Below are 15475 nucleotides of genomic sequence, written 5' to 3'. Positions count from 1 at the left end.
GGCAGCAATGGCAGGAGATAACTTGAGATGGCAGTAGAGGTGCCCCAAATGGATGCAACATCTTTTGGGAATGGGGCTGAAAGGTGGGCCTTACACTGGTTTAGGATGTGTGCTCCAAGATGCACTGCTTCTAGGCCCTGTCATCCCAAGGTAGAGGCTACTGCATAGGGGAAGCTATGGGGATGGCTACAGTGTCTCAAGATGGAAGTGGGTTAGACCTGGACTCCCAGGTGGTGGTGGGAGTGGGTGGATCCAAGCTTACTCTGGGCCCTGGCTCCTGCACAGGTTAGTGAGGTGGGTCTGGGCCAGGCCTGAGCTCCAGTGGGGCTCTGTCAGTGGCTGGTTGGACCCAGGCCTACCCTGGGCCCTGGCTCCCGCACAGGTCAGCAGGTGGGTCTGGGCCAAGCCTGACTCTAGTGGGTGTCTGCCGGTGGGTGGAGGCCATCCTGGGAAAGATTTTTTTTTTTTAATTTTTAAAAAATTTTTAGTTTATAAGATGTTTTCATTGATGTTACTCTCTTTATATTCTCATATATTCCAGTGGGTACAGAATTATTATCCCCCTATTGTAGTTGATAAAACCAGATTCAGAGAATCTGAAGTCATTCAATGAAGTGCCTGGTTTGGTCTGAATGCTCTGAATTTATCTTTTTTACTTCTTAATTTATTGACCCTGTACTCAGGTGGCAAATGACATCACATGACAGTATTTGGTGAGTAGAACTTCAGAGAAACAAATTGTTTGACTCCCTGGCTGTTTTTGCTTTGACATCCAGCCCAACCCATTTAAAAACCACTTGAAGTACCTACTGGATGTTCCAAGATGCCCATCTGACCTGTGGGGAGCAAGTGGTGGACAGAAGGATGGGCACAGTGGATCTGAAGGTGAGATGGTATGTGTGGGGAGCCATCCCGGAGGTATGGACAGAGCACTCTGGCTCATGGGGAGTGACTAATCATTCTGGTTTGGGCAGGGTGGAGGGATGGGGCCAGCTTCACAGAGAATGTGACATTTGAACTGGCAATGGAGGAAGAATTTCCTCAGGGAGAGAAGGGCAGGGACAATGACCACAGTGTCACTTGTTAAGTCCTTGATATGTATTATTAATTTGCTCCTCCCCAAAACCCATGAGGTATCAACAAGTATCATCTCCATTTTATAGATGAGGAAATGAAGGCTTGGAGAGGATTTTCACCTAAGAAGTCTGATTCCAGCTCATTCTTTCGGCCACTACACAGAACTTGACCAAGACCTCAGAGATGGGAAGGTGTCTGGGGCCAGTGAATGATAGGTTTTGCATGATTTTATTTCCCTAGCATAGTTAGATAGCAGTCATGTGATCTGATTTGACCAGATCTGTGTTTCCTATAGATGGAAACTGATTTCCTATAGATAAACTCTGATGATAGAACAGAGTAGGAGCCTCTGTCATTAGGGGGCCAGCCCATAAGGCACAGGAGGGACGCAGGCCAGGTGAGACAGAGGGCTATCTCTGCTGAAAGTGCCCAGCTCCCCAGCTCCTCCCAGTTGACTGCAGCAATGTGGGAATGAAGTCCCTTTGTTGCTAGTTCTATGATTTTTTTTAGGGGGGCGCGGGGTACTGGGGATTGAACCCAGGGGTTCTTTCCCACTGAGCTACATTCCAGCCCTTCTTATTTTTTATTTTGAGAGAGGGTCTTGCTAAGTTGCTAAGGGTCTCAAAAAGTTGCCCAGGCTGGCCTCAAACTTGTGATCCTCCTGCCTCAGCTTCCCGAGTCACTGAAATTACAGGTGTGTGCCACTGTGGCTGGCTTCAGTCCCTTTGATTTTTAAAGAAACTTTGGAAAAGCAAAATGTGATGCAAAATCTCCTGAATTAAACATGTAAGAAACTAATTAAAAATGTTTAGTTTTTTGAGTACCATCAGGACCAAGCAAGGGATGTGTGTGGGCTGCAAGTTGACCACTTCTGTTAGGGAGGATGGATTGAAATAAAGACAGCTCAGAGGCAAGGAGACCAATGTTAGGAGCCCAGTGTGACAGTGTATACAAAGGAAGAAGATCCCAGCAAACATCCTGAGGTAGGGATGAAGAGATAGACTACATAGTATGTGGTAACTCTGGACATGAGCAAACCAAAGGGAGGAGTCTAGACTTATTGGGTAGATGATGGAGCCATTAATTCACTTAATTTTTAGACAGTTATTTATTGAGTATCTACTATATCTAAGATATTTTGTTAGGAGCTAAGACTCAGGAAGGAATAAGATACAGAACCTTGCTGTGAAGGTGCTCAGAACTTAGTCAGGACGTTTGCTGGAAGATAGCACAGGGAAATTTGGGACCTGCACCCAACCGCTCTTGGGGAGCAGGGTGTCAGGAAATGCTCTGCTGAAGGAATACAGCAGAAGTGAAGGTGTGAAGAGCAGGCCAGGAATTGGGTTTTGGATTTACTGAGCAGAGTCTTAGCTTCATCTTTAGTTCTGGGATCTGATTCCCTCTTAATACTTTTAATTCATGGCATTTTGAAAATCCAGGTGTCTTGCTCGCTCCCAGGACAGAGTCCTTTCTTGCAGTCAGGTTTTGCCTGCGTCCTCTTGAAATGCTCAGTGTGAGTGTGCCCTGTGAGAGCGCAGCAGATGCTGGAGCTCCTGCTGCTGTCCACACCCTTCCCAGGTCCTGCCCTTTTGACATTCATGTTAGGTGTTGCAATATTTGTAAGATGAACCTAAGCTTATTGATTGATTTTTTTGATTGTTTACTTATTGCTATTGTGGTGGATGATCTGCTTTCTTTCAGGTATTATTATTGTATGGTGGATTAGTTATGGTGAAAACATTCTGTGTTGTTAATCACTCTGCCCTCTTCTTGAGAGTGCCCTACATTCTTATTTCAAACCTAGGTGAGGTTTTGCTTCAGTCATTCAACACGTATTTTGGGGACACTTACCGTGTGCTAGGCTCTGTTCTAGTTGTTTGGGATGCTTGACTGAATAAAGAGGGACTCCTGTGCTCAGGAAGCCTTGCTTTCCTGCAGCCTAGATGATGTGGCTGTCCCCTCACCCCCCCCACCCCTGCACTGGGTTGCTCTTTCAGGATGTTTACAGATGGGTGCCCCCCTCCATTCAGTCCCCCCTCCTCTGCGAATGTGGGGTTCTGCTCTCTTTATTATTCGAGACCTTCCATTCCTCTCTCCTGGTACAGATATCCCACAGCGTGGCAGCCTCTCAGCAACTGGAGCTCCACTATCTCAATAGAATCTGAAGTGCTTTGCCCACATTTGAAAAGTCATTATTCGAATCATTATTTATGTTTTATTTTGGAGAAGATAATGTAGCTCTATCCTAAAATCAGGTCCTTTATCCACAAAGACAAGCCTGGGATAAGGAACCCAGGGGCCACTTTCAGGGCATCATTTGGGTGGGGTGAATTCCTTGTTCAGAGAATAAGGGTGCAGAGATCTCTTGGGGTCATAAACCACCCGTGAGGAGCTATGGACCTCTGATTTGGATGGCACCCAGCTGGAGAAGACCACCGCATAAATTCAAGACCACCGCATACACCTGGAAGTCCTCTATCTGTTTGGATCATCCTGGGTCTGTGGCAGGCCCTTTATCATTCCCCCGGAACTACAAAAAGGCAATTAATATAGAAAGAAAAGTTACAGCAAAGAGTTAAAAAAATTGAGAACCTACATGCTGTTCCTTAATAGTTCTGTGGTCTTAGTAAAGTGGTTATTTTTTTCTGAGTCTCAACCTTACCTTTGCAATAAAATTTTAAAAAAGAGGGGATGCTGGGGTAGTGGCTCAGAAGTAGAGTGTTCGCCTAGCATGTTCAAGGCCCTGGGTTTGATCCACAGCACCACATAAAGAAAACAATAAATAAATAAAATAAAAGTATTAAAAAAAGTTGACATACAAGAAATATGTGTCCATAAGGTGCCACGCAAATGTCAGTTGTTTTTACCATTGTTGCTATCATTGTTATTGTTATTTTTAGCAGGCTTCCCTTCTGGAGCTTACACTAATCTGGACCTGAATTCTCAGGGCTGCTCCAAGGGCTGTTCCCTTGAAGGGCAAGGACAGTCCAAGAACGGGTCCCCAGTGAGGCACTCCCTGCCTCGCCCATTAATCAACCAGCATTGGGCTGAGGAATCTGTGCAGCTGCCCCATCGCCATCAGCTAGCAATGTTATTGCTTTTGCGCTGAGGCTGGAAATTCCTTGGCAAGGACCCCACCAGCTGAGACTTGTCTGCTTCATCACACCCAGGTTGTGGCAGGTACCCCATTGTATCAGGATACTAGGAACTCCATGCTCAGTGGGGACAAATCGCTAGTACATCCGAGTTTCAGTGTGGGCTCCAGCCTGTGGAATGGACTAGGTCACATCCTGAGCCTTGGGGACTAAGGCATTAAATGAGGATACAATGATGCCATAAGTCTGGAATTTTGGGAAGTGGGTGTGCTCAAATTGAGAACACTAATGGAGCAGTCCATGGAGATTTAGCTAGAACTAAAGGATAATTTAAATCTCAGATTCCTGGCAACCAACTGGACTTATATCTTTAGGGTTAGGCAGTCCTATGTGGCTTCATGTTCCCAGATGAAAGATCAGAAGGGTAACAAGGTGAACTGTCAATCATTGTTCCTGAGACAAAAAGGAAGATGTTCAGAGAGAGCTGATTGGCATCCATTTATAATGCTTCCCATGGGTTTTTAGAATAGGAAAACTGACCATAAAATGTTAATTCTAGAAGGAACACTCAATATAATGAGAAACAACCTCTTGGAAGAAACTGAAATCTAAAGTATGCAAGTAAGTTTTCTAAGATTAAACACTACTGAGTGATGAAATCAGTACAATATGCTTGTCCAATAAATGATAGAACAGTTAATGAGTTGATGAACATGTCATTACATGTACAGATATGTTAGGTACAAAGAGTTTCTCCACAGTGTTGTTTAGAGTGGTAAAAAACAAGCAACATAAGTATATATTATCCATTAAATAGAGAATTGTCTAAATACTTTATAGTATATGCACTTAAAGGGAGAACCTATAGTCATTACAAATGATGTAGGTCTATATTTATTGGGATATTAAGAGGCTTAACTTTGGGGACACTTGTGACCTTCTTTTGTATAGTAATAGCTAATGTCAATGCAGCCATATATATCATCTTGGTAAACTTTTATAGATGTATATGCATACATACAGAAGAGAGGATATTTATAATAATTATTTCAGAGATCAGGTTTTGAATGATGGTGATAATGATGGTGATAATTATGGTGATGATGATGATGATGATGATGATGATTTGGTACCAGGGATTGAACCCCCGGACTCTTAACCACTGAACCATCTCCCCAGTCCTTTTTAAAAAATATATATATTTTACTTAGAGATAGGGTCTTGCTGAGTTGCTTAAGTCCTCACTAAATTGCTGAGGCTGGCTTTGAACTTGCCATCTTCCTGCCTCAGCTTCCCAATATGCTGGGATTATAGGCATGTACCATTATGCCTGGCAGGTCTTGGATTATTTAAACTTTCTATTTACATTTGCATGCATTGTTAGAGTTTTGTTCAAATACTTGTCAAATAAAAGTGATGTGTCTTTATGGTGTATAATGTGATACTTTGATGTATATATGCATTGTTAAATGGTTAAATCAATTTATTAACATGTCCATAACCATATGTACTTATTTTTTTGTGATGAGAACATTTTGATCTACTCTATTAGCAGTTTTCAAGCATACAATACATTACTAACTATAGAGACCGTGCTGTACAATAGAGCTCTTGAACTTATTTATCCTGTTTAACTGAAACTTTGTTCCTTTTGACCAACATCTCTTCACCCCATCTCTAGGCTCTGGTAGCCACCATTCTGCTTACTTATTGTATGAGTTCAACTAGTTCCACACATGAGTGAGATCTTGCAGTACTGTATTTGTCTTTCTGTGTATGGTTTACTTCACATAGCATTATGTCCTCCAGGTTCATCCATGTTACTGCAAATTACAGGACTTCTTTTTAAAGACTGAATAGTATTCGTGTGTGTGTGTGTGTGTGTGTGTATTGAATTTTAAATTTGTTCATCCATTGATGGACATTTAGATTGATTTTATATCCAGGTATCTGTTTCTATAATCAGAAATAAAATAATAAAAGAGAGATTTATTTTTGTCATGCATCCCAGGGTATAGTTTCAGAGATTTGCAGAATGGTAGGGGTGAACTTCCCACATCCAGTGAGCATATAGTTGCTTCGTCTCAATAACAGGCAAGTCCTGCCCAGTTATACAAACCAAAGGAAGGGCATTATGGAGGTCAGGATGCCCTAGATCTTCAAATGGAAATGGTCAGTAAAGAGGTAGGTTAAGATGTCCCCAGAATTTCAAGATAAAGTCTCCCTTAAGAGTAAGGATTGGCAAGGATATAACAGTTGTTTTGAGCCTCTGTGGATGTAATTCCCTACAAATAATCACAAATGAGTGGCAGAGGAGTTTTAGAAACCCCTGTCTCTAATTAAGATGACGGAATGTGGTCATAGGCAAGCATGACTAGACTGAAATCACAACTGGAAAGATGAAACAGAAACTCGCTGGACGGTGCTGTCATTGGCTGCAGATATAGTGTGTTCACCAATGGGGGATGATCAGCATGGTCTAGAGAAGGGACGTCTGTGTGCTCACCAGCGTTTATCCAGCCCTGTGGGCTGTGTGGCTATGAGTTCTGGCCATGAGCTCTGTCAGGCTGCAGAGTGCCGAGACACCTCCACACATGTCACCCTTGCAAGGGGCTGGCTGGACTGGGTACAGGTGTGCATGAAATTGCAAATGCCAACTTATGTGTATGCATATCTTGAAAGAGGTCTTGTTTTGCCCCATAACGCTTAAAAATTAACCAAATATCCTATAATTTAACCAGAAAGAATATCCCAATTTCCTGTGAGGCAGAATAAATTAAGTCACTCACCTTAGTATTTATTTTTGCCAAGAAACAATCTTTCAAAATGTTAAGTAGGTTGCAGAGATCACATCTAGCAAGTTCCCGGGTCTTGTGTTCTTTGCTGCCCATGTGGTCCCAGTAGGAATGTTTGTAAGGTCCCTGTGCTGGTTTGCTTGGCTTTAAGCTCCCTGGCACTACAATTTTCCTTGGGCAAATGTAAAGATGTACACTAACTGCTTTCCCCACAGCTATGGGGCCTTAGTTAGAGGGGTGCTCTGCCCAGCATCTGAGTTTGAGGGAAAGATCTTGAAGGAGAACATGAGAATCTTTGACTTGGGTATTAGATACTTTTTGATTAAACATCCTATTTTTTAGTTGAGCACCTGCTATGTAGCCAGCATCTGCTTCCTGGATCTTCTGCCCCTGCATGCATAGGGAGAGATGGTCAATCTTTACTCACTTTTGAATATCCAGTTGTTTACCTGAAATGGCCCATGAAGCAGTAGGAACAATGCTCTTGGTAACATGAGATGCAAAGTGCAAAAGAAAAGCCGTTTATTCAATATTTCTTTAATACCCACCTTCTAGTACTGCAGTTATCTGGGGAAAGACCTAATATTTTCACTTTTTATTTTGGTGACAACTGCTGCTTCTTTGTGTGCTTGTTGTTCTTCTCTGGCTTTGAAGCCATATTGCCAGTGGACACAGGTCAGAAGTTTTTCCTTTCATCCAAGTTAACCATCCATACACATTTAGCATAGATCTGGCAACTGTCCCCGTGGCAGGGATTTCTCCATCCTGCTGATTTTAGGTTGTCATTGTTAATAGCTCCATCTCTCTGTTTTACCTATAGGCATTACGTCATCAGTGAGACCATCTCTGCTCAGCTGGAAGGTGTCAGGCCACTGGGCTGGGGTTCTTGGGTGCTCTTGGAATTTCATCAGTATTTTATTTCCAAAGCAGTTTCAGCACAGACTAGCTCAGAGATAAGAAACGGGGGGAATGAAGGGGGTTTTTAGACACTTCCCATTTTGTGAAACTGTATTAAAATTACATTTACTGAGGGGAGTTTAAGAAAGAAAACAGCTTGACGGGAAAACAAAGAAAGAGATGAGTGCTGTAGAAAGAAGGGAAAGGAGGGGAAAGGGCGGAAGGAATACAGAATTTCTGCTCAACTCTGGAATTTCAGAGGAGTGGCAAGGAACACAGATTCACTGGACTTTGGGAGAAACTGTATAACTTTCTTCTTGCATTATATTTACCTTTCAAACAGTGTTTGCTAGTACTGATCCTGACATCCCTGCACTAATAATGGCTTTGGGGAACCTGCTGCACCAATCGGGAGGCTTTCTGGCTGAGTTTGAACAAAAGCAAGTTCAAGCTCTTGCTGGCTCTCTGTGGGTGTTAGGGAGCCAGACCTACCTTAGGAGACTTCTTGTATCAAGTCATTAAAAGCCCTCAAATTCATATATTCATTAAAAGTGTTTACACTTGTTCAGACTGGAAAATCTACCCCAAATGGCATCCGGCCAGAAGTGGATACTTGTTGCTACAGAAGGAGGGACATATTCCTGTGCCAGAGTAGCACTGTTTCACTGGGCAAGAGGGGACATTCCTTCCTAAGAATATATGGCTTTGACGGGTCGAGTGAAACTTTGCTCGGCTCTCTGCCCATGTGGAAAATGAATGCGTGGCATCTGCCTTCCAAAGGAGGAGAGCACGGGAGCAGAACAGAAAGGCAGGTTACTCTTGACTGTTTGGAGAGGCACGGATCCCAGAGTGAGCTGTACTGCCCAGCTCCACGGGGTTGTAGACCCTGAACACATTACCACCCCAAGTCTTAAAAATTGTCTGCTCACCACCATGGAAAGAATCAGGCTTAGTGCTTTAATCATATCCAGAGGCACAATAAAATGCAGCTTCAGCCAGAGCAGATCCGATTTCTTTCCCAGACTTGGCAACTTATAAAATAAGCTCAGTGGTATTCCAAGAGTTAATTATGAGACTTTAGAAATCCTGGACGGGCATCAATCTTTTAAAAATATTCACACCAAGCCTCAGCAACTTAGAGAGGCCCTAAGTAACTCAGCAAGACCTTGTCTCAAAATATAAAACATGAAAAGGCTGAGTGGTAAAGTGCCTCTAGTTCAATCTCCTGTACAAAAAAAAAAAAAAAAAAAAAAAAAAAAAAAGAAAAAAGAAATAAAAGAAAGAAAAAGAAAAACCAAATCATACCAAGTATTTGGCTTTATATAGTACCACTGAGTGTGCACATTTTAAGAGTTCAACACTTTTAACATTTTCTCTCCAAACCTAAACATCACCAAAAGTGCACAGGAAACTGAGATTTATTAGGTGCATTTGAAGGCAACGACATCTACTCACTTTATGGCAGAAATGCAGGAGGGCAGGTCCCTTGCTCCCTACCACTGCCAGGCAGTAGGAGAGGAAAAACTAGAACTCCTGCTTTCAGAGCCCTTCCCTCCATCCGCAATCTCTGGAATCCAGTGTGAGAATCCAGAAGAATCAAATGACTCCTCTACTCAAGGACTTTAAGAAAAGTTTCTGCTTTTTTCCTTTGTTAACCTGAGAGGACAGTGGGAAGGAGAACATCTCCCTCCCCATCTTTCCTAGCTCCAGGTTTCCCTTTAAAAAATGCAAGCCACACCACAGCTCCCCAGCAGCTGAGTGAAGCCTCCACCTCTGGAGCCCAGCTGTCCCCTACCCATTGGTGGGAAAAGAGAGTTCCAAACAGGCAGAAGGCCTTGGAGGGCAAAGGCAATCCTGAGCACAGGTGAGACAAATACCACGTAAAGAGGGTTCCCTTGGCTCACCAGCAGAGCCCTCTCCTCTCTTAGGGTGGGGCTGCTAGACCTCAGGGACTCTGCCAGTGCTGGGAGTGGCTCCTCCCAGCCAGGCATTTTTATTATCAAATGAGTGATGGGAGAGGGGGGAGGTGAAGAAATATATGAGAAACTGATGCCATCTTTGTCACATCATCAGTTTTTAGTGAAAAATCTAGACTTTGTTACCTGTACAGAGATAGAATTCAGTTCTTAGGGACTTGTGGAGAGGCTGTGTGTGTGGGTCTCATCATCCACTTTAGAAATAGTCTCTTCTATGTGAACATATTTTCTCCTAAAAACCAAAGCAACATGTTTATTGCAGAAAAATTTTAAAAGCAACAACAAACAACAGAAATGTAACCAGAAGCAACTAACATTCACCCACAATTTTACCATCTAATTTTATCAACCTTTTATTGCAACATCATCAGTTCATTCCCTATCCTTTTATGGCATTTAAGTTCTAAGAGGGCAGGGATCTTGTTCACTTCTGTGATCTGATCTTCTGAACAGGGTTCAGGGCAGGTTGATATGCAGTATGTATCAGCTGAATGAATGAAATAAATAACTGTATGAACATACTTATGTACAGTAGAATTGCTTGGGTTTGGCAGACTCAAATCCAAGCTGCTACTGCCAACTTACTGTATGTCCTTGAAGAAATCACTTCACCTTTCTCTGGGCCTGAGCATTTTCTTCAGTAAAATAATCATCGTAGCCAACACTGATTGCGCATCTAGCGAATGTATTATTATAAACTCTATGTATATATTTCTCACCATAACTTATGAGATGGCTATCCACTATCTCGATTTGATGCATGAGGAAACAGGCATGGAGAGGGTAAGTGATTTGCTCAAAGTCACACAGCTCCTAAGTGGAGAGCTGGGCTTGAACTTGGGCATCCAGGCTGTGATCCTCTCAGATGAATGCCTAGACTGTGGGATGAGATGCCTTCAAAGTCTCCTCCCAGCTCCAGGATTAAGTTAGAGAGGAGTGGTGCAGGAAGGTGGCAGGCAGTGATGATCACGCCAATAGCTGGGTTCAAGAAAGTCAATTGTGGAACAAGGTCCAGGTAATTATTATATGGAGATCAGAGAGCAAAGTCTAGAAGACTTCCTCCAAGAGTCCACACAGGCATTCAGAGTGCATAATTAAAGAGCAGGGATTGTCTATTGTCAATCAGTGCTCCTTCATTCAGAGGCAGGTTACCAAGGCACTTGGTTGGTCCTCTTTTCTGCTTCCCGGGTCTCATACCACAGGGTATGTCAAGGGAGTCAGAAATAAATCTGATCCTTCCTGGCAATGAGCAGCAGCTGATGCATTTGATGGAGAAGGAAGAACAGGAATCTCATTTGATGATTAGCTGGGATTTTAATTAACAGGGGTTCTCCTTTCCCTCCTCTTTCCCCTTCCTCCCCCTCTCCACTAGAACCTGTGTTTTGTCTTATGTCCATAGTAACCGAAGTCTCTTTCTGGTGAGGAGGAATGGGCTTCAGTAAACAGATCTATTTGTGTGACTCCTATTACTCATTTGAAGCAATGTCACTCCTTTTTCCACTGTGGTCTGTGTGTCTGAGTCAGAGGGAGCCTACAACAGGGTTCTTTGAATTGATGGCTCACTCCCAGTCACTTTTGACTGACTGCCAACTTAGCAGGGCGTAGCTTACCAACATTTTTTTTTTTTTTTTTAAAGCTAGACTGATTCATAGAAACTCCTTTAAAACACAGGGAAAAGAAACCGCCCATCACACACCCCAGCACACCAGCGGAGGAAACTTATAACCTCGGGAGGCAGTCCCTCCCCTCACTGTGGTCACATACCTCCAGAAGAGCGGACCAAGGCTGCTGCCAGCTCCTGCCACTCAGGGCGTCTGCCTCTGTCGCTGGGACTCTCAAGGTAGGACAGCTCCCAGCTCTGGGGAAGCTCTGCGTTCTGTCTCCTTTTCACTGTGCTCCTTCTGAGAGTTCATCTAAGCATTGCTTTTACTATTTTCCTTTGCTACTTTTCCATGGTTCTCTCAGAATCAAGTCCTTGAAACATTTAGTCAAGTGGATGCTGAGACAACCTTTCCCTTAAAGTTAAGAATGTGTTTTGTGGAGGGATCAGGGGGAAATCAACAGGACGGGTCTGTACTCATTTCTTGAATTAACTGCGTTCCAACTCTAAAGATGTGGAGGGAGCAGGGACTTTGGAACAGATCTGGATAGCATATTCTTTATGGAGGAAACAATACATACCTCTGAAATGGAACTTGCCAGATGTTTTCAACTCCTCTGTTTTGATTCAAATCGCTTCAGGATTTGAGTTGTTTCTTGGCTTGTGGGTTGTTTGCTGGTCTTTCGGGGTGAGGGTGTATAGATGTGTGGTTTTCAGTTTATTTTTGCTCTTTTACTGCCCTTTTCCTTGTCTATTCACTTCTGTTTAAATTTTTTTTTTTCCTCCCTCCGCCCCTGTCGGGGTGGGGAAAAGGAGAATTGGTTTGTTTAAAGAAAACCGTTAGGGAAACAGAGAGGGCGAGAGAGAGGCAAACGGTGTTTCAAAAAAAAACAAAAACAAAAAAAAAAAACAAAAACAAAAACAAAAAAAAAACGTGGGAGGGTTCGTTTGGTGGAATCAGGAGCCTGATGTGGATTCCAGACTCCTCTTCTGGTCCAGATGTGGAGGCAGAAGGGAAACAGGGCTTGGAGGAGCGGGAGGGGCAGGGGAACTTTGTTCCTATAAGAAACTATTGAGTGGCTTGGAACTTCCACCCCAGGAACAGCTGCATTTCAGTGCAAAGTAAAAGCTCACAACAGAAATTCCTAAGCGGGTGTAGAATTTTGTGGCAGGGAAGGCAGTGATCATTTTTGGAATGTTTATCTTTTCACTCTTTGGCAGAATGTGGTTGTACAAATGCAAACGCGAAGCATGAAGTGCATCTGGGGAGAAGAAAGGCACCTTTGCTGTTTGCTTTTGTTTTGTTGGGTTAACATTTGGGTTGAGTGTTGACAGGGGTGTGGCCGTTTTGACATAGATACTGGTATATATATTTTTTTCTCCCCACGTAAACAAGATGAGAATGACAGGATTCAGCTTGTCTGGTGAAGTTAGGCTTTTCCTTCAGAAATGCAGTTCGCCTGTTGGTTGGGAGATTTAAATGTAATCAGCCTGCAAGTTGAGCAGGCAAAACTCCTTGTAAAACTGCCCCCGAGGGGGTGGTTAAGCAAACGCTAGGGCAACTTCTCAAGATGCAGGGAACTCCCACGTTTGCTTCAAATGTTTATGACTTCCAGATTACATGGACGTGCTCGAGAAGAGCCAGATTAAATCCACGGCCCTGGTAGTTTATGAAAATAATACAGACTTGCCGTCAGTTTTGTGTAGGTTAAAACTAATAAGCAAACTCTAACCAGTCAGCAAATGGGAAACACCGACAATCCAGAGGGTGTAAACATCATGATCCTTGTTATTTGTGAAGCATTTCACATCACTCTGTGGCTTTAGGAGTGCAAAAACATGCTGTCTGTTATTTGCTGGAGTTTGAGGCAACCTAAGGCGACTCAGATTCCTGCTGTCTACTTTTCCTGCAAGGAGGCGGCGAGCGCCTCAGTTGGGAGAGGTTTCTGGGACTTCAGCTGTAGGTCTTCAGACAACCCAAAAACGGGAGGGCTATTTTCCCCCTGTGGCCTCCCACCCTCAGAGGTGGATCCAATTCCACCCAGACTCTAAAGAATGGGGCGGGGGTGGAGAGCCATCCAGGGCTCCTGGACATCCGGGCTACTGCCCTGGTGAGAAGGGCCCCCAGATTTCACATTGTTCAGGGGTACTAAACTGTTTTGGGAGTTGGCATAATGCCATCAAGGGACCAGCCCCGAGCAGATCACTTCCTCAGAACCTGGCTACCTCCCAGGAATCCTGGGCGGCCCTCTGAGGAGAGGAAAGACATTCCTTTTGCAAACCTTGGAAAGGACTGACTGGTTTGCTCAATCCTCGGTGCTTTCTTCTGGAGACCAATTAGGCCTAATCATTTCCCAGCCTTGAATGGGCTTCATAGAGATCTGGCTGGGAATGCAGACCCTCTTGGCTCATTCTGGTGGCTCTTGGGATTTTCGGGGAGTGCTGGACCCATGGGGGCTCTGGAGAAAGAACACACAGGCCCAGGATGGTTTATGCAGGAAGCAAAACTGCTTTTCTCTAGACTCGCTGGAGCCTGATGGGGTATGTACATGAAAAGTGGCCACGGAAAAGGGCACAAAGCAAATTAGTTCCAATACATGCTTCATTTTATTCCTAGAATTCTGAATTTGGGAGGGATCTGGAAGATCATCTCATTCGTTCTTCCACCATATTTGTGAGTCTAATTTTGGACATTTTACAGCTCCTAAAAAATCCCCATCCAGGAGGAGCTCAGTACCTCAGAGTTGTGTCTCCTGCTCATCCCCCTTAGAGGGGTAGCTCCAAACTATCAGGTTTCCTTAAATTGAACAAAATCAGCTTCCCTGTAAGTTCCTGGTTCTGCAGGGCTGAAACAACCCAGAAAATATCTATACGGGATTTGTTGTTGCCCCACCCAATGCTCCTCATCTTTTAGACACTAAACTCTTAGTAAATATTTAATTAAGACAGCTTGGTGGATCTGTATTGCAATATCTCTTTTACTTTTCTTTCTTTATTCCTCCTATGTTTTAGAAAGGAGCATTTATGAAGTTTTAGAATAGGCACATAGTCAAGCATATCCATAGAGTTGGACTCTGAGGTATTTCATTTTTTAGACACATGAATATGGTTCCTTCTTTAAATTCCCACATCTCTATACTCTGCAGCCTTAACACAAAAGCTCAGAGAAATTTGAGACTCAGATGCACATACTCAGAGGGACACACCTCGTATTGCCACCTAGTGGGTCATGGTTAAATCAATCCAATATGAGAAACACTTATTTAACTTGGTGTTTTGGAGATTGTCCCATAATCTGGCCCACAGTGCATGTGGTCCATGCTTGTACACGGTTAACCACCTGTCATGCTAACTAAAGGAATAAGCTGCCAATCAAAGGTAGCCTGTCTAATTGCTGGAAGTCGGTGTATCAATCCCTTGAGAAGAGCTCATAATCTTTAACGAGTGTAGGACTGGAATTTTCTGAGCATAAACCTTTCTTTTTCAGGACTCTTCTCAGTTCAGCCCAGTTGATCCCAAATTTCTGGGACTATGCTTGCCATTCAGTAATTAAGGAAGGCCACATACAATTAGGAGTTTATTTGAATTTGCAACACCTCACCCCTAAAACACACATCCCCAAAACTTCAATCCCTGGTGCTGATTGGTGAAGCAGTTTTTCTCAATTTAACTGGAAGATTCACTGATGCTGCCTAGAAATACAAACATTCTTGGGGATTGCTTCTTCTCTCTTCCTTTTAAACAAAATATTGGGGTCAATATTTTCTTCCCTGTCATAGGGAGGGCATTTCTCTGGAACCTAAAGGAACTCCTCTCTGGTTGTGGCTTGGCCTTATGTGGCTGTGGCAGTTGATGTATTTCTTGAGTCAATTTCATGAATTCTTCCTTCAAAAAGGAAGAGAATCCTTTTGGCATGGAATTTGACTATGGCTGTGAGATATGAGATAGGTAGTATGAGATATGAGATGCTGATAGGAAGACATAGGGGCTGTTGTCTTGTCGGGACTCTGCAGTATGGCCAGGGGAAAATCACTC

The 15475-nt window shown here is 43.4% G+C and overlaps 1 protein-coding gene across 2 annotated transcripts in view; it reads left to right on the top strand.

The window, feature by feature from the left end:
• The first annotated feature begins 776 nt into the window (after positions 1 to 776).
• The window catches only part of Emp1 (epithelial membrane protein 1), a 30237-nt gene continuing 15538 nt past the window's right edge, over positions 777 to 15475 (top strand). The window contains exon 1 of one of the 2 annotated variants that reach the window (XM_071610130.1): positions 777 to 885. In XM_071610130.1, the coding sequence (XP_071466231.1) occupies positions 814 to 885 (72 nt within the window). In that variant the 5' untranslated portion in view covers positions 777 to 813. Of the gene's footprint in view, positions 886 to 11511; positions 11681 to 15475 lie in introns of those variants that run through there. The other variant, XM_027955995.2, reaches the window with a different exon arrangement.

The sequence above is a fragment of the Marmota flaviventris genome, chromosome 3 (assembly GCF_047511675.1).
Source record: "Marmota flaviventris isolate mMarFla1 chromosome 3, mMarFla1.hap1, whole genome shotgun sequence".
In the NCBI taxonomy this organism is placed as follows: domain Eukaryota; kingdom Metazoa; phylum Chordata; class Mammalia; order Rodentia; family Sciuridae; genus Marmota; species Marmota flaviventris.
Note: the sequence above shows the minus strand (reverse complement) of the source record. Positions and strands in the feature narration are given on the sequence as shown.